Source organism: Zalophus californianus, chromosome 15 (genome assembly GCF_009762305.2).
Source record: "Zalophus californianus isolate mZalCal1 chromosome 15, mZalCal1.pri.v2, whole genome shotgun sequence".
In the NCBI taxonomy this organism is placed as follows: domain Eukaryota; kingdom Metazoa; phylum Chordata; class Mammalia; order Carnivora; family Otariidae; genus Zalophus; species Zalophus californianus.
Genome location: NC_045609.1, coordinates 31,252,202 through 31,279,411, shown reverse-complemented (window position 1 = coordinate 31,279,411; position 27,210 = coordinate 31,252,202). Strand labels below are relative to the sequence as shown.

Sequence of the window (27,210 nt, the reverse complement as noted above, 5' to 3'; positions counted from 1 at the left end):
CAGTCATGTGTCCGGCAAACCCATTCTGTGTCTGGTCGAGATGTTGCAGACAGACGTACCTGATTGAGCTCCTCGTCATTGGCCACTGCCAGCAGGATGTGTCTCGGCGCGATCCGGGCCTTCTTGTTGTCCCTTGCAGCATTCCCAGCCAGTTCTAGAATTTCCGCTGAAATCACAATGGGGGGTTAATAGGCAATCACAGCATGGGGTCTGAGCTTTCTGGAGCTTTTCTTTGGAAATGGTCTTTGAATGTAATCACATTGATTCCTTTGTGAGTTTTAATGCCGGGCCTGGAAAGAATTCCAGAAAGCTGGAAAGAACTCAGGTTACAGACGAGGAGGATGGTTTAGCAAGACCGGGTCTATGATCCCGTGGCAGCCTTCTAGCGGCCCTCAACATTAATTCTTCCTCACCTTCTTTAGCGTTTGGACCTCTGAGTTTTTTGTGGAGCCCATCATCACTGGAGGAAAGGGTATTTCCCAACCTGCCCTGTTGATAACGGTGGTCATGTGACTAGATTCTGGCCAATGAAAGGCAGGTGTCCTCCTGTACAGAACTTCTGGGAAGTGTCCATCAATGGTGGGACTGTGCCCTCCTTCCCTTTCTGCTGGCCGACTGAGGACGTGATGGCTGGAATTCGGCCCAGAGGAAGAACAAGATAGAAGGAACTGGAGTCTCTTATGACGGTGGAGGCTCCTGACTGGCCTGTCCCTACTCCTGGACTGTCTGCTGTAGACTTCTTTTGTATGAGAGAGAAGCAAGCTCTCCTGTGTAAGCCACAGTCAGCAGGAGTTAATGCTGACCAATACGGAGACCTAACACAGGACCTGTGTCTCTTCCAGTCTTAGGACACCAGGGCCATCTCTGAAGAGAACAGTGATGTAGGCAAAGTCTGTCTTTGGTGCCCAATGGGACACCTTCCAGAATCTCCTTTTCCTCTTCACTTAATGCCCCAGGTCCCTCCTGTCCTAAAGGAAAGTGGATGGGAAGAACTAAATTGTGGGGTGAGGAAATGCTTAACCCGGAAAGTAAATTTGGAAGGAAGGAAGGTATTTGGGATTTGGGGGGTTTCCACATATCCTTCAGGATCTGACTTTAACAAACATGTCATTTGATAAATGTAAAAGGGCTGATAAAGAAGAATTTTCCTAAAACTATCTTACATGTCATCAAAATTTTTAGTCAAAATTAAAAAAAAAATCTAGGGCGCCTGGGTGGCTCAGTTGGTTAAGCGACTGCCTTCGGCTCAGGTCATGATCCTGGAGTCCCGGGATCTAGTCCTGCATCGGGCTCCCTGCTCGGCAGGGAGTCTGCTTCTCCCTCTGACCCTCTTCCCTCTCGTGCTCTCTCTCTATCTCATTCTCTCTCTCAAATAAATAAATAAAATCTATAAAAAATTTAAAAAAAATCTATAGAATTGGTTCATGCCATCTATATGCTTTCCCCTCCTCCTCTGTCTCTTTCTTCCTCAATTCCGGAGGGATGTTCTGCTAATCAAATTTGTCCACCTTCAAAAGTATTAATGAGGCTTCAAAGAAAAATTCCTTCCCTTAGAAAGCTAGAGGCAATGTGCTGATGTGCTGTCTCACTGATAATGTGGTGGCAGAGTTGTGTGTGTGTGTGTGTGTGTGTGTGTGTGTGTGTGTTGGGAGAATTTGCTGGTACAATGGCATAAATACCAAGCTCTAAAATTAACAGGCAATTCTGTGTGAGTCTTTACAATCAACCTAATTTCAAATAAATAGCACATGAAATTGCCATCACTCATAAAAATCTATGGCAATAAAAAAAACTGCATAAGTATGCCATATTAACTAAGCAAATGTGATTAACAAAAAATTAGAATAAAATACACATTAGAGTTAAATATTTATATAGAATTTCCATAATGAAAAGTGCTAAATCACTGCAAATTCATTCTCACAATATCTTTTCCAGGTTATTAAGCAATGAATATTGCGTTTACCAACAATCCATTTATATGGTGGCCGTGTTTTTGGAATCAAAGGCTGGGGGACTGTAGTTTGGGAAGTATGAGCACATTTGTTGGGACAATGGGATAGAGTATTTGAAATTCATGCCCTATTAGGTCATCTGGTTGGCTGCGTTCAAGCTGCGCCCAACCCTTTCTTTCCCGTACAAGAAGGGTACCCATCACAAAGAAATGTAGTTATAAAGCTTTCACTAATAGGCGGGCTTTTTCGACTCTAGGTTAAAATGTACAGCCCCCCATTGTGTACAACACAAAGGAGTTGCCTGCACCTGCTCATCTTGGGGGCCCCACACCTGGGAAGAAGGAGTACTCCTCTCATTCTTTTTTCTAGATTGGGGGGGTCAGGGAGCCTCCCACTTTTAAGCTTCTGAGCAACAGAATTTAACCTAGCATCTTGGACTACCACTTTCCTGCCCATGTCACTCGCACTTAGAGGACCTTGAGCGTCCTGCCAAATTCCGCAAATTAGCTATCAGCATGGGAGGCTGGGCTAAATGGGAAGCCCTACAGACTTGGACCCTTCAGGAAGCGCCTGAGTTCGGGTTACTTTCAGCTTGACAGACAGACAGATGCGTGGACATTGGATTCACAGATGGACAGCCCGCCGGAATCCAAAGCTGCCCAGCCAAAGACTGAGGGAGAGATGCAGTAGGCAGTCCCGCGCAGGGCACACAGGCAAGGCTCGGCCAGCATGCCACTGGGCTCCTGTACTAGCCCTTCCCAAATCAGTTAGAGGAGAGAAAAACCTTGGTTCTGTGCTCTAGTGCAAAAGCAGAGGTAGACTTTTGCTCTAGAAAGAGAAAAACTTCTTAACAATACACAGCTGAAAATCTAGACCAAGGACTTCTCTGTTGGATATTTGGTCTGACCATTCCTTATGACAAGGACTTCATGGTTTAAATGTCTGAAATAGCATTAATTATTATTAATATTTTCAAATGTTATTATGATCAATATATTCACACGAACTATAAATGTTTGTTACATTCTTGAGTGATTTCATTGATCTTGAGAACATAAGTATCCTTCTATTGGCAGTCAGTAGGAAAAATGGATTTATACAGCACAAATTTGTTTTGCTGAAAATTTTGTGAGAAGATTATTATTCTGTCAAGTGGTGGAGACTTCCATGGAAGTCTATAGACTTCTATATTCTTGAAAGTCACACTTCCAGCAATAGGAACCATCTGGAATACAGCTTAGAATCTGGTCATAAAAAAATGATTTCTGTAGCCAAAAGGGAACATGTTGGAAAGCTCATCATGCACATAATCTTGGAAGAGTTGGTCCTCTCATTTTGTCCACAATTTAAACCAACATTGGATACCCCAGCCCACAGGAGACGGGAAATAGTGGGGTAACTGTCGGGCTGGGACAGAGGGCACAGAGTGGCCACGCCTTCAAGACTGTCTTCTTCCTCAACCCCTTCTTCCTTGCCCATTTGCCCGTGAGGTGATGGTGCCCCCAGGGGTCTGTCTGGGCCCTCTGGTCTGCCCAGGCCATGCAGTCTTCCCGGGAAACCCCATCCACTCACGGCTCTAGCTTCCCACGTGCCCATGTCACCAGATCTGCACCTCCAGTCCTGATGTGGTGTTACCTGGACAGCCTCCCTTGGGTGTTCCACAGGTAAATCGACCTCACCACGTTCCCCAAATCCAAATCATTTCCTTGGGGGTGGCAGCTCTGTCCACATACAGCTCCTCCCAGAGACCTGGCAGTCCTTCCCTCCCCTTCCCCTTCTCACCTCCTCTTGGCTTCATGAGTCACACACCTTTGCCCCTCTTCTCCACACCTGCTGCCATTACCTGAGTTTAGGCCCTCTTCTCTTTGAGCCCAGATAGTTGTCATGGCTGTCCAAATGGTTTCCCCGCCCCCATTTTTGTCTTCCTCCAGATCCATGCCAACAAGGCCACTGTTGGCCCATAGGCACCTCTGTACAAATTAGATGTCCCTTCTGCCAGATACTTTACTTCCCTGATTTCGTTAGAATAACACCCTTTACTGCCATCTGCTGGCAGTGCTCATAATAAATATACAAATCTTGGAGGTCTATGAGTGGAGTGATACTCCCTTCACTGCGGGTCCTTGCACAGTGTACAAGCTGCACAACCGTACATGTGGCCCTGGATGCCAAAGTGATCTTTTCAAGACATAAATGTAATAAATGAAAATTAGCAGATAAAGAAATGCTTGCTGTTAAATGGAGAGACCCGATTGTCTGGAAATGATGTAAATGATGGGTTTCTATGTGACACAATGACTGAAGATGACCTGAAATTCAAGCTTTTTAAAAAACCTGTTTGTCCTATCAATTAAAAATATGTTACAGAACGTTTCCTCACTACAAAAATGATCTAAATTATTCATTTTCAACATCTTACATTTATGTTATATCTATTGTTGGTAAATACAAAACTATTTTCCAGAATTGGGGGCTTGCTTTTTCAGTCCATCTTCCCTCACTTCTATTCGAGATGTGAACTGGACCAACACTACAGATCGACAAACTGAAGTATGAATGTGATGTCCATTCTGGGAGGCTTGAGGCTGTCTCAGGTGAAAGGGACAGTCTAGATGAGCAGTTCAGCATGCATCTGCCACCAGGTTGTACAACCTCCTCCCCCTTTCTTGGGACTAGAAACACTGCATGGCTTTAACATCGTGGAACCCGGGCCCAGTCCAGAGAAATCACGCAAGGCAGACTGCTCTCTCTCACCCAGAGTAGCTGAAAATTTGTGCGACTTTCTTTTTTAGCGAAGTAGCCCCCAGCCTCCTCTTACTGGCCATGCCTGTGACTCGAGGCCCCCCTTTCAAGGCACCGAGTGAGGAGAGAGGACCTTCAGAGCCCACAGTCATGAACTGAAGGGAGACGTAAGCTGGCCACAGGGAATTACCCATCCAGGCCCGGCGGGTCCCAGAACATTAGCTGTTTTATGAGGTTCAGTAAGGAGAGACAGGGAAGGTGATGCTCTGTGTGTGTAGGAGGAAGGTGTCGGCCAGAGGCTGATGTGCCTATATGGGGACACTGTGGTGTGCTCATCTGTACTCAGCTGCTCCTCTCCTTCTGGAAGCCAGAGGAGGGACCTACCCCCTTCAGCCAGAACCTCCAGCCAGCTCCAGAGGCCCCAGGGGCCCCACTTCCCCAGTGGGCCACTTGTCTCCAGCATCTCTAGCTTCTCTCCCTCTGCCACGGATGCTGCACCCTTGTCGGTGCCAGGAACTCCTTCGGTAGTCTGGTGAGGCCTATGGACCTTCTCAGAATAAAGGGCTTTTTAAAACTGTGATAAAATATACAGAACATGAAATTTACCATTTCTAAGTGAATAACTCAGTGGCATCAATTACATTCCCAGTGTTGCGCAACCGTCCCCACCATCCATCTCCAGCACTTCCGCATCCTAAATGGAAGCTCCGTGCCCATTAACTATAATGCCCATCCCCCTTGGCCCCTACAACTGCCTCTCCATGCTCTGTCTCTATAAATTTCACTGCTCTGATACTGCATCAAAGTGGAATCGTGTAAAATTTGTCTGCGTATTTCGATCTCATTTTGCAGAAAGTCTTCAAGGCTCAGCCACGTGGAGCAGGTATCGGAACTTCCTTTTTAGGGCTGAGTAACATTCCACTGCATGGACAGACCACGTTTTGTTTACCATTCATCTGTTGATGGACACTTGGGTTGTTTCCACTTTTTGGCTACTGTGTATAATGCCGTATGAATATTTGTGTATAAATATCTGTTTAAGTCTCTGATTTCAATTCTTTTGGGTGAGCATATACCCAGGAGTGGAATTGCTGGGTCATATGATAATTGCACATTTAACTTTTCTTTTTTTTACCTTAAGCATTTTATCTTTAATTCCAATATAGTTAACAGAGTGTAGTATTAGTTTCAGGTATACAATATAGTGATTCAACACTTCCATACAACACCCAGTGCTCATCACAACAAGTGCCCTCCTTAATCCCCATCACCTATTTCCCCCATCCCTCCAACCACCTCCCTTCTGGTAGCCATCAGTGTGTTCTCTGTAGTTAAGAGTCTGATTCTTGGGGCGCCTGGGTGGCTCAGTCATTAAGCGTCTGCCTTCGGCTCGGGTCATGGTCCCAGGGTCCTGGGATCGAGCCCCGCATCGGGCTCCCTGCTCCGCGGGAAGCCTGCTTCTCCCTCTCCCACTCCCCCTGCTTGTGTTCCTGCTCTCACTTTGTCTTTCTCTGTCAAATAAATAAATAAAATCTTTAAAAAATTTTTAAAAAGAGTGATTCTTGGCTTGTCTTTCTTTTTTCTTTTGTTCATTTGTTTTGTTTCCTAAATTCCACATATGAGTGAAATCATATGGTATTTGTCTTTCTCTGACTGACTTATTTGGCTTAGCATAATACTCTCTAGCTCCATCCACAACATTGCAAATGGCAAGATTTCATTCTTTCTGATGGCTGAATAATATTCCATGGTGTGTGTGTGTGTGTGTGTGTGTGTGTGTGTGTGTGTGTGTGTGTGTGTGTGTGTGTACCACATCTTCTTTATCCATTCGTCTATCAATAGATATCTTGGGTTGCTTCCATAATTTGGCTATTGCAAATGATGCTGCAATAAACATAGGGGTGCATGTATCCCTTTGCATTCATGTTTTTGTATTTTTTTGGGTAAATACCCAGTAGTGCGATTGCTGGATTGTAGAGTAGTTCTTTTTTAATTTTTGAGGAATCTCCATACTAGTTTCCAGACTGGCTGCACCGGTTTGCATTCCTACCAACAGTGCACAAGTGTCCCTTTTTCTCCACATCCTGGCCAACACCTGTTGTTTCTTGTGTTTTTGATTGCGAGGTGATATCTCATTGTGGTTTTGATTTATATCTCCCTGATGATGAGTGATGTTGAGCATATTTTCATGCGTCTATTGGCCATCAGGATGTCTTCTTTGGGGAAATGTCTACTCATGTCTTCTGTCCATTTTTAAATTGGATTATTGGTTTTTTGAGTGTTGAGTTGTCTAAGTTTTTTTAAATATATTTTGGATATTAACCCTTTATGAGATATGTCCTTTGCAAATATCTTCCCCCATTCAGTAGGTTCTCTTTTAGTTTTATTGATTGTTTCCTTTGCTGTGCAGAAGCTTTTATTTTATTTTAAAAGATGTATTTATTTTAGAAAGAGAGAGAATGTGCACACAAGTGCACAGGGTCGGGGAGGGGCAGAGGGGGAGGGAGAGAGAGAGAGAATCTCAAGCAGACTCCCCGCGGAGTGTGGAGCAGACATGGGGCTCCATCTTGGGGCCCTGAGATCATGACCTGGTCTGAAATCAAGAGTCAGACACTCAACTGACTGATCTACCCAGGTGCCACACAAGCTTTTTATTTTGATGTAGTCCCAATAGTTTAATTTTGCTTTTATTTCCCTTGCCTCAGGAGGCATATCTAGAAAAATGTTGCTATGGCCGATTTTAGAGAAGTTATTGCCTGTGTTCTCTTCAAGGATTTTTATGGTTTCAGGTCTTACATTTAGGTCTTTAATCCATTTCAAGTTTATTTTGGGGTATGGTGTAAGAAGTGGTCCAGTTACGTTCTTTTGCAGGTGGCTGTCCAGTTTTCCCAACACCATTTGTTGAAGAGACTGTCTTTTTCCCATTGGACATTCTTTCCTGCTTTGTTGGACATTGACCATATAATTCTGGGTTCATTTCTGGGTTTTCTACTCTGCTCCATTGATCTTTGTGTCTGTTTTCCTGCCAGTCCCATGCTGTTTTGATCACTACAGTTTTGTAGTATAACTTGAAGTCCAGAATTGTGATAACTCCAGTTTTGTTTTTCTTTTTCAAGATTGCTTTGACTATTCAGGGTCTTCTGTGGTTCCATACAAATGTTAGGGTTGTTTGTTCCAGTTCTGTGAAAAATGCTGTTGGTATTGACAGGGATTGCATAAAAGCTATAGATTGCTTTGGGTAGTATGGACATTTTAACAATACTTGTTCTTCCAATCTATTTCTTTTTGTTATCTTCAATTTCTTTTATCAATGTTTAATAGTTTTCAGAATACAGGTCTTTCACCTCTTTGGTTAGGTTTATTCCTAGGTACTTTATTATTTTTGGTGCAGTTGTAAATGGGATTGTTTTCTTAATTCTCTTCCTGCTGCTTCATTATTAGTGTATAGAAATGCAACAGATTTCTATACATTGATTTTGTATGCTGCGACCTTACTGAATTCATTTATCAGTTCTAGTAGTTTTTTTGTGTGTGGAGTTTTTAGGGTTTTCTATATATATGTCATGTTATCTGCAAATAGTGCAAATAGTTTTACTTCTTCCAGACCAATTTGGATGCCCTTTATTTCTTTTTGTTGTCTGATTGCTGTATCTAGGACTTCTACTACTATGTTGAATAAAAGTGGTGAGTGGACATACTCGTCTTATACCTGACCATAGAGGAAAACCTCTCAGTTTTTCCCCATTGAGTATGATGTTTGCTGTGGATTTTTCATGTAAGGCTTTTATTATAGTGAGGTATGTTCCCCCTAAACTGACTCTTTGAGGGTTTTTTTTTTATCATGAATGGATGTTATACTTTATCAAATGCTTCTTATGCATCTGTTGAAATGGTCATATGGTTCTTGTCCTTTCTCTTACTGATGCAATGTATCACATTGATTGATTTGTAAACATTGAACCACCCTTGCATCCTGGGAATAAATCCCATTTGATCATGGAGAATACAGTTTGCTAGTATTTTGTTGAAGAATTTTGCATCTATGTTCACCAGAGATATTGGCCCGTAGTTCTCTTTTTTTGTGGTGTCTTTATCTGGTTTTGGTGTCAGGGTAATGCTGGCCTCATAGAATGAATCTGGAAGTTTCCTTTCCTCTTATATTTTCTGGAATAGTTTGAGAAGAATAGTATTAACTCTTCCTTACATGTTTGGTAGAATTTGCCTGTGAAGCCGTCTGGTCCTGGACTTTTGTTTGCTGGGAGTTTTTTCATTATTGCTTCAATTTCTTTGCTGGCAACTGTTCTGTTCAAACTTTCTATTTCTTCCTGCTTCAGTTTTGGAAGGTTGTAGTTTCTAGGAATTTATCCATTTCTTCTAGGTTGTCCAATTTGTTGGCATATAGTTTTATTTTATTTTATTTATTTAACAGAGAGAGACAGCGAGAGAGTGAACACAAGCAACAGGCAGAGGGAGAGGGAAAAGCAGGCTTCCCCCTGAGCAGGGAGCCCGATGCGGGGCTTGATCCCAGGACCCTGGGATCATGACCTGAGCCGAAGGCAAACGCTTAACAACTGAGTCACCAAGGCGCCCCAACATAGAGTTTTTGATAATACTCTCTTATAATCCTTTGTCTTTCTGTAGTGTTAGTTGGTATTTTTCCTCTCATTTGTGATTTTCTTTATGGGAGTCTTCTCTCTCTCTCTTTTTAAATGAGTCTGGCTAGAGGTTTATCAATTTTGTTGATCTTTTTGAAGAACCAGCTCTTGGTTTCATTGATCTGTTCTAAAGTTTTTTTAGTTTCTCTATCATATTTATTTATGCTCTAGTCTTTATTATTTCCCTCCTTCTGCTAGTTTTGGGTTTTGTTTGTTCTTCTTTTTCTAGTTCCTGTAGGTGTAAGGTTAGGCTGTCTGAGATTTTTTTTGTTTCTTGCGTTAGGCCTGTATTGCTATGAACTTTCCTCTTAGGACCACTTTTGCTGCATCCCAAAGGTTTTGCACTGTTGTATTTTCATTTTCATTTGTTTCTATGTACTTGTTTATTTCTTCTTTGATTTCTTGGCTGAACTCTCTGTTTAACTTTTTGAGGAACCACACACTGTTTTCCACAGCAACTATACCAATTTACCTTCCTACCAGCAATGCACAAGAGTTGCAATTCTCTACATCCTCATCAACAATTGGAATTCTTTTAATAACCATCCTAATGAGTGTTAGGATAAAGTTTTAAATGCATAAAATAAAATACATAGGATGACAAAGAAAACCAATGATAATGAAATGTAATTTTCAAAGTATTAAAAAATCTGGAATATAGCAGTCTGTGTGCTTCTTCATTAACACATTAAGTAACAAGATCTAGTGGCAGGTCTAATAACTACTGTGATTTTGAAGTAAGATGTATAAATGATATTTCTATGTATCTGTAACAAGGTGACTATAATAAGAAAACATCAGTGATTTCAATTGGTCAAAAAGTCCCAGGTGTTGCTGACACACTACCGTGGTTTATCGCCCACATTCATAAAGGAAGGAAATGCTGAAGTTCAGGTATGGTTAGGGAAGCTGAAGATTGAATGTGAAGACCCCAGGCTCAAGCCTCTTCCGTGTCACACCCTCTCCCACCTGCCAAATCACCAGCTGTCAACCTCTCTCTTCCCTTCTTCTGAGCCAAACTCCCTAAAAGAGTCCCCACTCCCTTTGTCTCCTGTCCCGTCCAGCTCCTCAACCCACTGCAGTTTGGCTTTGACCACCCACACCGTCCCCATCAGGGTCACCATGACCTTGAGGTGGCTAGATCTGTTGTCCTTGTCTGGTTTTATTGGCATCACTACTGATGGTTACCTTTCCTCGGTTTCCCAGACACCGACTCTCCCGTGAGCCATTCCTCCCTAACTCTGCTGCCCTCCTCAGCCTCCCTTGCCGCGCTTCCCCGACTTGGCCCAGAAACCTGTGCAACATAGGTGCTGCTTCGGCTGGTCCCAGGCTCCCCAGTCTTGTCGCCCAGTCGCCTCACTCGCTCTGCTGGCCTTTACTGCAGTCTGCCCACGGTGCCCCATCTGTACTTCCAGCTCACAGCTCCCTGCTGGCTCCAGACACGCCCAGTAGGGCCTCACTCAATAACAGCACTAGCCCCAGGGGCCAGTTGCTACCATGTACTCCAAGCAGTGCTAGCCCCCTTTCGTGCATTGTCTTATGTAGTCCTCACCATGACACTATGAGGGTAAAATGACACACCTCACAGTCCTCAGCTGATAAGTGGCAGAGCCAGAATTTGTCCTCTAGGGCACCTTGCAGAGACCCGAAACCTATGGGCCCCCCACTGAGCCCCTCGCCCTGCACCCTGTTTCTCTCCCATTGTTTCTTGCTTCAGCGACAGGTACCATTCTCATGGACCAGCTACTTTCCTCTTCTCGTCCCTTTGGCTAGTCCTCTTAGAGTGGAGTCCCCACCTCCACTCCTCAACCCATAGCAGCTTGGCTTGAAGAAAGGAGCCAGCCCAAGCCTCAAAGATTCATGCCTTCCTTGATGCCCTTTCCCCCCCCCATCCAATCCATCACTGAGCAGAGATGACTCTAGCCCCCCACGTATCTCTCCAATTTGTCCATTTCTTCTCATCATCCCCTCTGCATACCCCTGTCCTGGCCACTATCAATTCTCATAAGTGACACAAAAACAGAAACAGCCCTCAATGGTTTCCTGGATTCTGATCTTGCTTCCCACCAACCGTTCACCTAAAGCCCAAGTGATGTCTCCCAGATGCTACCTCCTCCTTTCTATACCCATGTGTACATGTGTGTGCATAACATATACATTTTCATCACGGCCCTCAAGGACCTGCCTGCCCATTACCCATCTCGTCTGTTACCCCCTCCCATTTCCCAGCTCTGCTCCAGGTAAGAAACTCCTCCACGTTCTGGAAGGGGCCACATACTTCCTCTAAACTTCGGGTCTTCACCCTCGTTTTTACCCCACCTGAAAATCTCCCCCTAGCTCAATCCTCCATCAGAATCTACTTAATGCCTACTAATTCTCCACTCTGCCTGCCACCAAAATAATTTGGGGGAGCTTTAAAAAAATCCTGATGCATAAAACATACCCCCAGAATCTCTGGAGATGAGCTTAGTCCTCAGGATTTGAAACCAATCAATTTAAGAAAAACCAGGGTTGCAAACCTGGTTTCGGTCCTAACAACTCTTACTTTACAAGGGGTAGCCCCCTGCACCCCACCTCACACACGCTTTCCAAAGCTCTCGTCACTTCCCTGCCCAGCATGCATGCCAACTTATTGTGCTGTGCTTAATGCTCCTCAGCCCTGCTGGTCAGCAAGCCCCGCCTTCCGAGGCAGGACCCAGTCTCTCTGCTTTCTCCTGCATCTTCAAGGCCTGATCTGAAGGAGAAGCTCAGTTAAGATTTGTGTCATGAATGTTGATGGTCATTTCAAGGGTGACAGGACGCTCTCATGCTTTGAACCTCCTTTCCTAAACAAAGTCAATTGATGGCCACCACCCCACCCCAAAAGTAACAACCCCCCCTTTTACTTACCCAACAATGGCCTGCAATTCTACTAATAATGATTCATTCGTTTGGCTTAAAACTTTTTGTTTCAGTAAAATGAAGTACAGACCCAAAATATAACACGTTAAAGGAGTTGGTCATTATCTTTGCCCTGAATGATTTCATCAGCTTTTAACAGAAGGGACAGCAGAAGAATGACCATTTACTGAGTGTATCCTATGCACCGGGCATTTTATATACGTTGGTTCATGAATGGAGTTAAATGAGTTAGGTCTGGAAACACCTGAAACTCAGAGAGGTTCAGGAATTAGCCCAAGGTAACAGAGCTGGTAAGCAGATACACCAGGTTTAAACTGACAGGAAGGGAAGCAAGGGACGCAGAAAATAGGCCTGGGCTTCAGAGGACCAACCTCACCTCCAACTCTTGGCCCAGGACCCTGCTGGCTGCTGGGACTGGCCCCTGGGACACAGTGTTATTGGCAACGGCCTCCTTCCAGCTGCTCATCCTCTCACCTAGTTCACGTCCAACACACTGGCAAACCCCGCTGGCTTTGCCTTCACAATAGATCGGTACTCTGACCGCCTCTCGGTACCTTCGCTGCCCACTCACCGGATCTCTGCAAGAGCCTTCTTGCTACTTACCCTGCTTCCGCCCTGGTACCCTCTCCCCACAGGGTCACGTCACTTCCACGTCCGCTAGAAACCCTCCAGAACTCCCACGGCAAGCTCTTCTCCCCCACCCGCCCATTCTCCTCGGGCCTCCTCTACAGGCCAAGCCCTCCCTCGGCCCCCGAGTCCGGCCCACTGGCGCTCCTCCAACTCCCTGCACCTGCCTTCCCCCTGCCTGGAGCGCCGGCCCGCAGACACGCGCATGCCCACTCCCGGCCCAGCGCCCGGCGCCCAGCGGGGCCTCCGACTCGCTAGTGCCAGCCGCCGCTCGCCCCCTTATTCCCGGAACACTCTCTCTCCTTCCTGGCTTTGTTTGTCCCCTAGCACTTGTCACCATCTGAGAATCACACACACTTCACTTATTTGTTTGCTGCTTCTCCTCCCCAGAATGCACCTGCTCGAGGGCAAGGATTCCCGCCTGTCTGGGTCTGTGCTGTAGCCTCAGCATCGAGAACACCGGGCATATAGGAAGTGTTCAATAAAAGATTGTTGAGTGAATGGAGGGTGATGAGTAATCAATTTGAAAAACTGGTTCTACTTTGGGAGATACTATAAATCTTTAAAGATGTGCTGGCTCCAAGTCCACAGTGTGACGTTCGGGCTTTAGTATGCATTGCTATGGGGTCCGGTGGCTCTAATCCGAGATAAATTAAAAATCGTATCAGTGATCTGATTCTAATACCGGGGAAGAGTCTAAGGACTTGCTGTGTACACTGACATGTTGATGCCTAACAAATATTTGTTAAATGAATGAAAGGAAAACATCAGCTTTTATCAGAACCATAGACTAAGAGATGCCAGTGATTCAAAAGGCCAAAGTTGGTTCTGTTATGCACCAAGTTTAGACCTTCACCGAGTGGGGGCAAGGGATATACTTAACTATTGTTTGCATATACCAGCATTATAATGGGGCAATGTAGTGTAGTAGAAGTCCGTGGCTTAGGGTCGAATGACCTCAGGGAACCCCCACTTCCTGCTTGGAGGCTATAGGATCTCTGGTTACTCGGTGTCTCCCAGTCTCACTGGGTGATGTGGACCTAACAGGTAGTTTTAAAGCTTCATTCACCTTTCCCTCTCTGAGCCGGCAGATTTCTCCACCAGATTCGCAGGTCTCATTCCAGACCCAGTGAATCAGACCACAGGATGTGTATGTGGGGTGGAGGTGGGGGAGTGCAACCAGGATCCTGCCTTTTAAACAAGCATCCTCGAGCATTTAGGCTGCTGCTACTACAAGCCTGGCTAGAGTCTCACTCCTCTGAGCGGTCCCTGGACCAGCATCAGCATCTGCTGGGAGCGCATTAGAAAGGCCGGGTCTCAGGCCCCACCCCAGACCTTGTCAACAAGATCCCCAGGACGGCTGGCGCTTTGAAAACACTGCTCTCTCACACTTGATTGGACCAACTTACCCAGCCCTCCCCCCCTTCTCTCCAACCTCCTAAAGGGTGCCAGTGAACAACTTTTAGCCCAGGGACAAGACTTTCATTTCACAATAAGGGACAGGCTTAAGATGCCAAGGTCTGCCTGAGGAAGCTCCAGGGAGAGAAGGCTTCCACGGGTGGATCAAAGCAAACCTTTCATTGCTAACGTTGCTTGGTGACAGATGGGGGACCAAGAAGGCAGAACAGGATCGAGCATCGAAGAGGAAGAAGAGATTGCTCTTGAGGGAGAAGCAGAAGGGGAAGAGGGACCTGGGACCAGAAACTGGGTCCAGCCTTGCCACGCCCATGGGTGCTCATGCTGTGGCTACAGGGGGCTCGGCTTCTGGGAGAAACAGTTTGGGGAGGTTTGCTTTGCCCGGAGGACTGCCCAAGGGATTTAAACCTGGCACCTGGGGGATTTGTTAACCTTGGGCAGAGTCAAAGACATTGTTGCTCATGGCTAAAATGACCCCTCAAGGAACTAATCACACTTACTTATTCATATTTTTATTTTTATATATTTTATATATTTTATTTATAAGTATGTTATATATTTTTATATCTTTTAAAAGCATCCTTGAGATTTTGAAGTATGGTTTCTGTTTAACTGTGACAGAACAACAATAAGAAAGCTAAACGGTGCAGGGGGCAGTGTCTGGGTGGCTCAGTCGGTTAAGTGTCCAACTCTTGGTTTTGGCTCAGGTGACGATCTCAGGGTTCTGAGATTGAGCCCCGTGTCAGGCTCTGCACTCAGCGGGGCGTCTGCTTGAGGCTTCTCTCTCTCCCTCTGCCCCTCCCCCCACTTGTACACTCTCTCTCTCCTTATTTAGAGAAATAAATCTTAAAAAAAAAAAAAAGAAAGAAAGCTAGGGGCACCTGGGTGGCTCAGTTAGTTAAGCGTCTGCCTTCAGCTCAGGTCACGATCCCAGGGTCCTGGGATCGAGCCCCGCATCAAGCTCCCTGCTCAGCGGGGAGCCTGCTTCTCCCTCTCCCTCTGCCTGCCACTGCCCCTCTTCCCCTGCTTGTGTTCACTCTCTTTTTCTATCAAATAAAAGAAAGAAAAAAAAAGAAAGAAAGCTAAACAGGAAGTTACTCGAATATATAAAGACCACACACAGCAAAAATCTCATCTTAGTAAAAAAACAATGTTAACAACCAATATGGGAAATTATTTCTCATGGACCATTGTACACAAAGGAGAGTGCAACTAGAACATTATGGGCTTCATGGACCCGGCTGGAGCTGGTTCTGATGTGGGGTCAACACTATTTACGGACAACAAGCCCTAGTTCCTATACACCAGGACACCCAATGCTCAGTGAGGACCTCGAAGCAAAGTAAAGACCCCCTGTTACAAAATGAGTAGCACCCCGCATCCTCCACCCCCAATCTTCCCTGGAGTTTCTCTTCTGCAGGAACCTAGACTTTTACAGGCTGTGTTTGCCTAAAGCAAGACACACCTTTTCCACGGCTGGTCTAGAAAAGCCATTTGATGGCGTGTTCTCTTCTTTCCATGTTGATTACCTGTCATTACGCCCTCCCCTAAAGGCTGTAAAATGAATCTTAGCCAAGCAGGCAAGCGGAAACCCCATTAGCACCCCCAGGAGCCTCGAGCCAGCTGCCGAGGGAAGCGATCCTCCCTGTCCTGGGGTGGCAGGGGCGGGGAGCCGGGAGGGGTGACACGTTACCTGCCAGGTACTCGATGACTGCCGCCATGTAGACGGGAGCACCCACGCTGATCCGGTACTTGAAGGTCCCTTTCTTCAGGTAACGCATCAGCCTCCCCACGGGGAAGATGACACCGGCCCTGGCCGAACGGGACAGCTTGGACATTTTCTTCTTCCCGCTCCGGCCCGACATCTTGCCTCAGTTTCCCTCTCAGCTTGCTGACACGGAGGCCTCCCGGCACTAACACGATGCTGAGAAGGAAAGAAGGCAGGGTGAGGAAGGTGGGTCGGCAAGCATTTGGGGAATGGTGATGGGGCACCAGGACACAATGTGACACATTTGGTGGTCCTGGGGAGGCAGCTGAGACCTGGCTGTCACCGCAGGCCACTGAGGGCTGGGAGCTGGGCATGGGGGCTTCGCAGGGCATCGGCAGCCACCCTGCAAACATCTCCCCACCCTGTTGAGTCAGCCCAACCTCAAGCGGAGAGGCCAAAGAAAGTCACTAGAGAAAGGGGTCATGGTGCTGTTGTCTGCAGGACAATGGCCCCAAAGATGCCCGGAACCCCTGCATATGGCAAAAGAGACTTTGAAGATATGAAGTCAAGGATCCTGAGATGGGGAGATTATCCTGGAGTATCTGGGCGGGCCCAGTGTAACTGCAAAGGTTCTTTTAGGAGGGGGCCGGAGATGAGCGAGTAGGAAGAGGTGTAACGGGAGAAGCAATGGATTCTCCCCTCAGAGCCTCCAGAAGGAACCAGCCCTGCCAACTCCTTCACTTTAGCCCAGAGAACTTGATTTTCACCTTCTGACCTCCGGAACTGTCAGGTAATAAATTCGTATTGCTTTAACCCCTAAATTGGGGCTAATTTATTATAGCAGCAGCAAGAGAATGAATAGAATTCCTGACTTCAGAGGACTTAGTTAATAGTTAATAGGGCAACGCCTATCATGGTTAGCGCTGACTGATGACCCAGAGGGGCTGTGCGTTTCTCGGATGGAAGTGCTTTTCTAAATTCTCCAATCGTATAGCCTTCTTAAAAACAGAAATACGTCAGAAGATGCAGTTTATTAAACATGCTAATGCAGAGTAACCAAACCTAGCAAATTAAAAGCTACAGAGCAGCCCAAGCTTCTGCTCCTTGGAATGAGGAGTCCAGGCTGATTTGGGGGAGAAACTTCAGAATCAGCCTGAAGAGGAGACTTCCAAGTACAATGCACCGAGAGACACGCCTATAGCTCATTGTTATTTCAGGAAGCTATCTTCTGTATGAAGATAAGATAATTATATACTTCCGAAAAGCTCATTCAGAGAGTCATAATAGAGCTTCACCCATTGGTTGAGGAAGTACTGTGACCAAATGATGGGATATATTCCAGAATAAGTAAAAGCAAATGAGACAGGACAAACAGGCATGACCAAAGGGGGAAAAAAAAGAAACAAAATTTCTAGGAAATGCGTTAATGAATCAAAGTTCTCTGCTCCAAGGGCAATGTCATTTTCACTGGCCATTTCGTTTGGGAATGCAAAATAAGAAGGTCAAAAAGAAACTGAGACTGGTCCTGTTGCGGAGGCTGCCTGTCTCACACGCTAGCTAGGCCAGTTTACCAACAGCCAAGGTGGCCATGAAAAGGTCCAAGAAAGTGGGGAAAAATATGATGGAAGAAAGTGCGACACAGAGGCACAGCTGATAGGAAAGACATGAAGCTGGGATTTATTTAATCTGGGTGGAAGAATGAACAGAAAGTTCAGGTTCCTAAAGTAGTTGATTACGCTGTTACCACAGAAGAGTTTTATGTAAACACCATGGATTTGGCAGCCAGCCCCACCCTCGACGTCTCCTTATCCCAAAGGTGAATAATGTGCGTTTGAGGCATTTTATTACGTACTTCACATACATTATTTTTTACGTGCTCATATGCACTTACTATACTCCTCTTTTATGAGTCGTTTTGCCATCAAAAGATACAGGTATTCATCAAAGTGAAGTTCAAGCAAAGAGGAGCAAATAGCCTTAGAATATTATCTCTTTCATAGAAAGGCACAGGGATCAAACAATATCACCCTTTTAAAAACTTCCACATTTTCTGTGCGTCCTCTGTCCTAGGCTGCTACCTCTCAGTGAAGCCACTCAGACGTCCTCCCTTGGAGAAAGGAAGCAACTGCAATATTAAGGTCCTAACCATCTATTTACGTTAAGGAAGCCGAGGTCAGGCATCCGTCAACATCTGCAGTACCTGCTGTTGGTCATCGCTGACCCAGGGCACAGGGGACTCATTAAGCAATGTGAATTGGTCCTGTCCCCAGAGAGCGCTACACGACAGCTTTGTTAGCCGGTGGTGGTGTCCATAACGGAGGTGGCTCCTGGTACAGTGGAAAGCCCCCAGGATCGGGAGCAAGAAGCCCCGGGCCAGGTCCCGCTTCTACATAACTAGCTGGGCAAGCTCTGTGTGTCATTGGTGTGGGCTTCATCTGTAAGATGGGGAGGTGACTCATTGATCCTGAAGGTCATTCCGGTCTTAAACACCCCAATGTTCATGAAATGCACTTTCAAATGGTTCTGGTAAAGAAGCTTTAGTCCCTTTAGGAAATGAATTCCGAAGAGTTGAGAGCCTGTACAGGTTCATAAAGATGTATTAGCAATGGCCAATTATGTGCTTTTTGCAGTTACGGGTAAGTTGGGGGAGGGGGAAGATTAGTAGCTCTGGTTGCCAAGGAAACCACCTGAAAAGTCCATCACAGAGTGGACTCGTCCTGTGGATACTATGCACGCTAGATGGTCATGATCTCTCATACTGAGAGAGAGAACGACGCACAGGGCACAAATACCCCAGGGGCAGGACCTGCTCATCCCTCCCCACCCTGCCATATTTTCTCAAACGAAAATAACCAGCGAGTGACTGAGTATGCAGGATAAAGCCACCTAGCGACTCCCCCAATGTCAGCCAAGAGGAGTCACAAATTTCCCTAAAAACAGGTGACTGTAGGGGACTGATGCTTAAAGCACTCATGAAGATAAAACAACCAAGTAGGGAAAACCAGGGTCAGATCAAATAGAGGAGCATACTAGCTGCACAGTGTAAAATGTAGGGATCACCCCCAGGCATAGCGTTTTGTAACCAGACTTTCTTTTTGGCTTCCAGACTTTCCTTCAGGTTAGGGCCTTAGAGCTGGGGATGCGGCTCCGTCTGAGGTATCAGTGGGAGACCGTGCCTGGGGAACCCATCTTTGTAGACACTGCGCTGAGCTTAAGAAGCTGGGCACCCAACTCCTGGGCCCGGACGCTGGGATGACCCGGACATTGTAAGAATCAGACCACATCCGGGAATTCCTAAGGATTCAGAGGATGCTGACGGAGCTGACATGTCACACCTACTGGACCCCACAGGTGGAAGGAAGTGCTTGGCACCCACCGTTGCTCCAGAGAAGACCCTGCTTTTACAGACCACCCCTGTCCCCAGCCCGTGCTGGACTCTGCCTGGAGCGGTGAGACGTTGTAACCCCTAACTTCTTCGTTCCCAGGACACCCTTTCCCCAGACTCTATCCAGTCTTGGGAAGTCAGCAGTTAAAAACCTGAACGGGTTTTTATCTACTTCCTGTGAATCTCCGAATCTCTGTGGAGGGCCACTCGTCTACAGAGAAAAGAACTATGGCAATGAGAAATGTGTTTCCATCAGACTAATACTTAAATGTTTACATTTATTTACCTTCTGCTCTATAACAATTTCTTCTCTAATTAGGCAAAGCTAAGGACTACAGTACATTATGTTTGTTTACAAGTTTGAAGACAAGAATATGGCTGGATGAAGCTCTCCCAGTGGTTACAGGCACCACATGAGCGCCCCCTGGAGGCTGCACGTGGCCAAGCTCTACCCGCCCCACCCTCCAGGCCAATCCTGGGGTATCCTGGAGTCCTTAAGAGGAATTGGGAACCAGACCAGAGATAACCTAGATCTGCAATATATCTGTCCTTTCATCTCGGAGAGACCACGAAAAACCAAGATACAAAGTCCCCTGATTACTTGCAAAGCAAAGGGGAGAGTTTTCAGCATGCTAACAGTGGGGACTCGGGGAAGAAGGCCGGAACATGCCTTGCTGCCTGCTCCTTTCCCTTTCCCTCCAAAAGCACAGTTGGAAGAACAAGACTGGTTTTGTGTGTGCTGGGCAAAGGGCACATTCAGACTCCGTTGTTTTAGGGCTTATTCCTATGATGGGGTTTTAAGCCCATAAGGACAGGGATGAGCTAGATTTTACAGATATCACAAAGGGTAAATATTAAATTGCAGCGTTGACTCAAACATGGGCAATAAACTCATGCCAGCCTATTCAAATAACTACTGTATTTCATTGATTTTATGATGCTTTTTTTTTTACATTTTACTATCTCTAGAAATCAGTATGCATCTTCCAATCTATGACATCATCAATTCAATGAAAGATAGTATTTATGAAGCATTTATTATTGAACAAGAAACTACATTAGTTGTGGAATATACACGGCCCTTGTCCTCAAATATTTTCCAATGAAGTTGCAAGATAGACCGTGACAAAATTTCAAAATAGATGCTAGAGACATTGTTCCCAAACTGTGCACCAAGGTACCCTGGGACAAGTCAGCAAGTGTTTAAGTTTTCAAGGGAAATAGAGTGATACTCAACCTCTGTCGGACCCTGCAACAACCAGGTCAAAGTGTTCCTACCAGGGGTTCATGACAGATTGTACTATCTTCTTTCTCATGATTCCATATCCTACAAAGCTGAGTTTTTGGTTGCTGCTGTGATTAAAGCAAAAGCCAGGGAAAAATCAATGTGGAACAGAAAATGAGAGTGGCAGTGTCCAACCTGATTCTAAGGTTTGAGAAGTTGTGCAGTGCCCAACAGGTGCACACACCCTCTTTGTAATTCATTGTGGCTATTTAAGAACGGGATACAAATATTCTTTTTTCTTCTTATTCACGTATTAGTTTTTTTTTTTCAAGTAGCTCTTAATTGTTAGGATATAAATACTAAGTTGTTCGGACGTCACCACTTCATAAATAGAACTGATAGGCATTTCTTCTGGCCTAGGCGCTTGGAGAAAAAATGGTGGAGACACTAATTTCTCTGTGAACTGAGAAAGTCTGGGAACTTCCCTGTTAGGGCCCATCACCAACAGGCTGAAACATAATTATGACTTGCTCAAGGTCACTCTGAAGCAAGGAAAACAAAAAAGTTAAACAAGTTATTTAAAATTTTGAGTTTAGGGGTGCCTGGCTGGCTCAGTCAGTAGAGCGTGTGATTCTTGATCCCAAAGTTGCTAGTTCGAACCCCACATTGGGTGTGGAGATAGATGACTTAAAAATAAAATCTAAAATAAAATTTTGAGTTTATTTTATCTTTAAATCTAAGTAATATTTGCACAAAGTAATATAAAGCAAAAAGGTAAAGAAATGCATAAAATGAAAAGCAATAGTCTCCCACCCCACTCTTCCTACCCCCAATCTCGCTTCCAGAGGTTATTCTGTAACAGTTTTATAATTTTAGTTCTGGTGGTCACCTCCCAAGCTCTAGTGTTTATCCTTTTACTTTGTGATTTATTTCCACTTTTAGACAGTCTGTCAATGCCTAAGAAGGGCAAGAACTTTCTCCTCCCTTTTCTAGCTGCTGACAGCATACTGCTGTTTTTATTTCCTCTGCTGATTACCTTGGGAACTTTATTTATTTTTAAAGATTTTATTTATTTATTTGAGAGAGAGAGAGAGAGAGCATGAGCGGTGGGGGGGGAAGGAGTAGAGGGAGAGGGACAAGCAGACTCCATGTTGAGCACGGAGCCCGATTCGGGGCTTGACTTGGGGCTCGATTCCATGCCCGTGAGATCAGGACCTGAGCGGAAATCAAGTTGGACCCTTAACTGACTGAGCCACCCAGGCGCCCCTACCTTGGGCACTTTAAATAACACAGTTCAAGCGCTGACTCCCCCAACTTCAGGTGTTCCCTCCTGAGCCACTGTTATGTAGGATGGGGCTGTGCACCTTGATCTCTCCCTGAACCCCCACTCCCTTCCCCCTCCCCATTCCTACCTCTGCCCTCCCTGCCGCTATTGTCCCACGCACAAGCTTTATGTTTGGTTCCGGAATCACAGTGAAATCTTCATTTTGGCTCTAGGCTGATGTTGAAAATGAAATGCTCATAGGCAGCATTTATATGATTAAGACTTTGTAAAGACTTGCCCTTCAGAATCGAGTGGGTGCTGGCTCTCATTTCCTTTCTGTGGTCCGGCACTGGGCGCCTCGGGTCTCAGTATCAACGAGTGGATCCTCTTTGTTCTGAAAACGTGTTGTTCAAAAATCATTCCACATCTCACGTGGCTTCATGTTTAGATCCTGTCTTTCTTACATGGCTCCCCGCCGCCCCCAAGTTCCGAATCCCTGTCGGCTTGGGTGGAGGGCAGTAGCTGTGTTCTACGAAGCAGCCGGGAACCCCGAACTAGTGAATAGTGAACACGGCTCCTAGGGGAAACAGGGTTAGGTGGCCGCGAGCCTCTGGTCACCACTTTTTCATCAACAGAAGCAATACACAACCTTGTTTTAAGTGTGCTTCTGTTTAAAGACACCTGATATAATATGTATTGTTGATTCATCAACATTGAACTCAGGAATTAGCGACTCTCACTTAACCTTGAACGAACCTCCTCTAACACACGTATTTCCCCCAGAAGTCACATTTATTTGCATCCTTCTTGTGCTCAGGAACACTAGACGGCACTTCAGGATGGTGCCTGGGGGCCATTTCGAACAGTGGAATCACCCATGGAAAGCACATAGATGTGCAAACCATGACACTAAACAGGCCATGGAAAGGGCACGGGTTTCCTGAGTGGGAGATGAAAGAGGAAGGCCAGCCTCAGTAGAACTCAGCTGGGAAGGTGAGTGATTCCGCTCAAATGTTTTGCTGCCCTGTGTGTGTCTTTGCAAGACTGAAAAAGCATTGATTTGGGGATGACAAATAAAGTTTGGCAAGCAGGCAGACTCCCCAATATGGAATCTGTGAGTAACGAGGGTCAACTGTGCTTTCCTTCGTTCTCGTTGACAAAAGAGAAGTGTGGCTTTACCACATCCTAAAAATCACCCAGCTTCTCAGTCATCGTTCTTTGCAGGGGCCACTCTCTTCCCCAGAATCTTTTATCCTGAAGTCCTCTGACCTCTGACCTCATGCTCCAGTTTGGAATGGTCGCTTCACCCGGTGGTCAACCTGGGACCTGCCTTCCTGGCTCATCCCTCACCCAACCTCCTCCTCCCTTCTCGGCTTACTGCCTTGTTTGCTTGGGGTCAGCCTCCTGTCATTCTTCAGAGACAGTACAGGGAAGTACCTTTTGGTTTCTTTCTTTTCTTTTTTTAAAAGATTTTATTTATTTATTTGACAGAGAGAGAAAGCACAAGCAGGGGGAAGGGCAGGCAGAGGGAGAAGCAGACTCCCTGCTGAGCAAGGAGCCTGATGCGGGACTCGATCCCGGGACCCTGGGATCATGACCTGAGCCAAAGGCAGACGCTTAACCGCCCGAGCCACCCCAGGCGCCCCTACACTTTGGTTTCTCCACAAATGGGACTGTCTTTACTGAATGATCTTTGGAAGAGCATTTGGTAGGGGATATAATTTTTATCATCAAAATCATTTTGCTTCAACATTTTGAAGCCATCAATCCATTGTTTTTTCTCATCCAGTGTTACAGATAAGTGTGGTGTCCCCAACCCCCCAAGCTTTTTAGATTGTCTCTTTCTGTTCTAAAATTTCACAAGGATGGATCTAGGCGTGGGTCTTCCCCGAACCCATTCACCCCGCTCAGCCCTTGGCGATAAAGCCTGTTAAATCAATCAGAAGACTGGTGTCTTTAATAACTCCGGGCATTCTCTGTTACAGACTTGATCATTCCGCCCCATCGCCTTATTCCTCCTGCCGGTCCCTTCTCTTACCGGAATGCCTGTAAACCAGGGGTTGGAGCTCCCGGATTGCTCCTCCAAGTCTCCCATCTTTTTCCATTTTTTTTTTTCAGTCCTCTTAACATCTAATTTTGGCAATCATATTATTCATTTCCAAGAGCTCTTTCTTGTTCTCTGGTTGTTCCTTTTTCACATCAGCCCCTTCTTTTATGAGCGCACCATGTCTTCAAGTCTCTCTGAGACTAGTTAGGGTGTGTTTACGTGATCGTCTGTTCTGGAAATTATTTGATTCAGTCGGTCATCCCATGTATTTATTTTCATCTTTCTCTTTCACGTCAGCTTTCCTTCAATGTCTGGTGAGCTCTGGTCATGCCTTCGTGTTTAAGAATGAAAGACAAGGCTGATCATTAGAGGCAGATAGAAAAGCTTTTCTCAACTGTTGTCAGCGAGGCATGGATCCTGCCTGGGACCTCTGGGTGCGTGCCTAGGGCCTGCCATACAGCAGGCACTGCCTGCGCGCCCAGTCAGGGACTGAGAGCCCCCAAATGCCAGAATGAGAAAGCATTACTTTGTGGAGCTGCAGACGTCCTAGAAATTCTAGACCTGCCCTGTAGTTGTTCAATTTCTCTCTTTTTTAAAAAATAAGCCTTAACAGATTCCTTTTTGTAAATAAACAAATTTATTTATTTTGAGGGGGGAAGGGGCAGAAGGAGAAGGAGAGAGAATCTCAGGCAGGCTCCACGCTCAGTACAGAGCCCGACGCAGGGCTCGATCTCGGGACCCTGAGACCACGACCTGAACCGAAATCTAGGTGGACGCTTAACCAGCTGAGCCACCCAGGCACCCCACATAGTTGTTCAACTTCTTTAGAGAGGAAACCTCAGATTGTTAGTTGGGGGGATAAATGCGGGATTGCCAGAAACCCTGCCGGGAGGAGGGGAGGCAGAGGGACCAGTTCAGCCGGCCGTTCTGGACGCAGACTCTCAGCAAGTCCCCGCCTCTCACCCTAACCACCTTCAGTGCAGCTGCCACTTGCCTTTACTCTTGCCCATGGCCTCCCGTGCGACACTGTCTGCATGGTCCGAGGCACTTTCAGTCTTCAGAAACTTGTTGAAATCACCCACCTGCTGAAGATCCACACCAGCCCCCTGCCCCTTTGCTGTTTGGTGTTTATTTACCTTGAAATTCTTTACCATTGTTTTTGGGGGCTCCAAGAGAGGGGAAGCACTTGTGCTCTGTCCATCATGTAGAGCTGGAAGTGGAAGGTGTCATTTTAACTTAACATCTTAGCAAACATCATTTGGGAATCAGCCTAGAAATGAGTACGCTGGTAAGGAGAAAAAGCTCAACTGTTTTATAATTGAATAATAATGTCATATTGAAAAATTTAGATCACTTTCATCACCAGGTGAGTCATTGGTCTTGAGATAATTGAGGAATATAAAATTTCATATCAAGAGATTATGTGAGACCCCTTAGTATAACCAAATCAAATTCAGTGTGTCTGTATTTGCCCGACTGTAGCATATGGGATTCCTATAAACAATATTTATAATTATACTGTTATCCCAGAAGGGAGGAGAAAGAAAAGAAAAATCCCAAGCATTTGCCCTTATTGAATGAACTGCTTTTGGTGGGAAACAGCAAACTTTGCTTAACACCCTGACTGCCTGCCTTCATGAAAAGACAAAATAGTCTGGTTTCTTTGGACTAGTATTTTCTTTAATTTAAATACGTTCTTTCTCAAGCATAAAGAGCTGATCAAGAGGAACCCATTTTTTTTCTGCCTCAGACAACTTCTTGAAATTTGTATTACATGTAAACTGATGAGGAATATGACACACTCTAGCCAATCCGCAAGACGGTCCATTAGAAGCCGCCAGCAATCCTGATTTCAATAACCATTTTTCTGCTGCTAAGCTGCCGCAAAGCGGCTTTTAAAAAGAGAGAGCAGTCATTTGAGATTGGGAACGGTCACTGTGGACCGCGTGTCACAGGTGAGGGTTGGCTGGGCTGAAGAACCACCCTGACAAAGGATCTGGAATTACAAGACAGCTTATTTTAAAGTACTCTTTTGAGCTTGTTCTCTTCAGAAGTATACAGATCAGGGGTTGTAGGGAGGGAGTGATGGGGAGCAGCAAAAAAGTGATGGGGAGCAGCAAAAAGGTGATGGGGAGCAGCAAACGCTCACGGGGCAGGCTTGGGGGGGGCCCATCTGCCTGCAGGCTGCTCCCGGGGGATGGAAAAATCTGAGGCAGAGCAGGGGTCCAGCTGCCTCTTCTTTAGTGAGGTGGGACCCTGGGGCTGGCAGGGGAGAGGGGCTTGACCCCTGAACATCAACAAGTCTGGGACCTTGTTCTATCCCTGCACTAGCAGAAGCCTTGGCTCCTGGAAGATTCTCCCAAAGTTTCTGTTGAATAAGTGAGCAGAAGAGTGAGTCCCCATAAAAAAGTATATGAATCAAAATGCTTTATCTATATATTACTTTAAACCTGGAAATAAGAGGTCTTGTAGCTTTTTAGTGATGGGAATGATTTTTTTTTAAAACTTTAAGTACTGTTTTAAAATTGCTGAGATGTATTCATTTTTTCATCCCCATGATATTTCTCTAATCTGTAGTATCGTGCTTCAGAATATCTCATATTGTAAATATTTATGAAAAAATGAGGTAGACACCGCAATGAAGCATCTTCACTCTGTCAGTTCAAAACTCTCCTTTGGGAGAATTAAATGAGATGAAATAAAACTCGGTAGGACATAAGGGAATTCAATACAAATGTATTAACTATATGTAGAAATATATTTTTAAAGGACATTAAAAAAAAAACCCTCTTAGCCTCACACCTAATAGAATTCTAGTGTATTTTGGTGTGTTATGTGTTACCCTACTACGTACTGTATTAAAATAATAGTTAGTATTATTTTGTAGCTGTAAAAACCATTCTCAGTAACACTAGCTAAATCACCTGCTCTATTACATTTCCATTTATGAAGTCCAAGGGCAAATCATTATTGCACAAGTAATACTTTCCAAACCGTTTTCATCCAAGGCCATCTTCAAGTGAATGAGAATGGTCAATAATTTTATCGTCATATATGTTAAAGCACATTAACAATTTATAATGTAAAGAGCTATATCAAATGCAATTTCATCAAAATGACACACAGATCAAATTAACGAAATTAACCAACCGTGAACGTTAGAACCAAGCATTAACCCAATTTATTTAAATTATACTATTGGGTTACAAATCATTCCCTTTTTAAAAAGTCTTTCAAGTCATGTCCTGGAATAATCTGGGAGGAAGTCACCTGCCAGTGCATTCT

General features: G+C 45.3%; 1 protein-coding gene across 2 annotated transcripts in view; it reads right to left on the bottom strand.

Moving 5' to 3' along the window:
- Positions 1-27,210, bottom strand: part of LOC113918231 (core histone macro-H2A.2) — a 50,065-nt gene that overhangs the window by 13,861 nt on the left and 8,994 nt on the right. Inside the window, exons 1-3 of one of the 2 annotated variants that reach the window (XM_027586500.2) lie at positions 23,917-24,085; positions 15,990-16,220; positions 60-166 (exon numbers count right to left, since the gene is read on the bottom strand). In XM_027586500.2, coding sequence (XP_027442301.1) covers positions 60-166; positions 15,990-16,161 — 279 coding nt within the window. In that variant the 5' untranslated portion in view covers positions 16,162-16,220; positions 23,917-24,085. Of the gene's footprint in view, positions 1-59; positions 167-15,989; positions 16,221-23,916; positions 24,086-27,210 lie in introns of those variants that run through there. The other variant, XM_027586492.2, reaches the window with a different exon arrangement.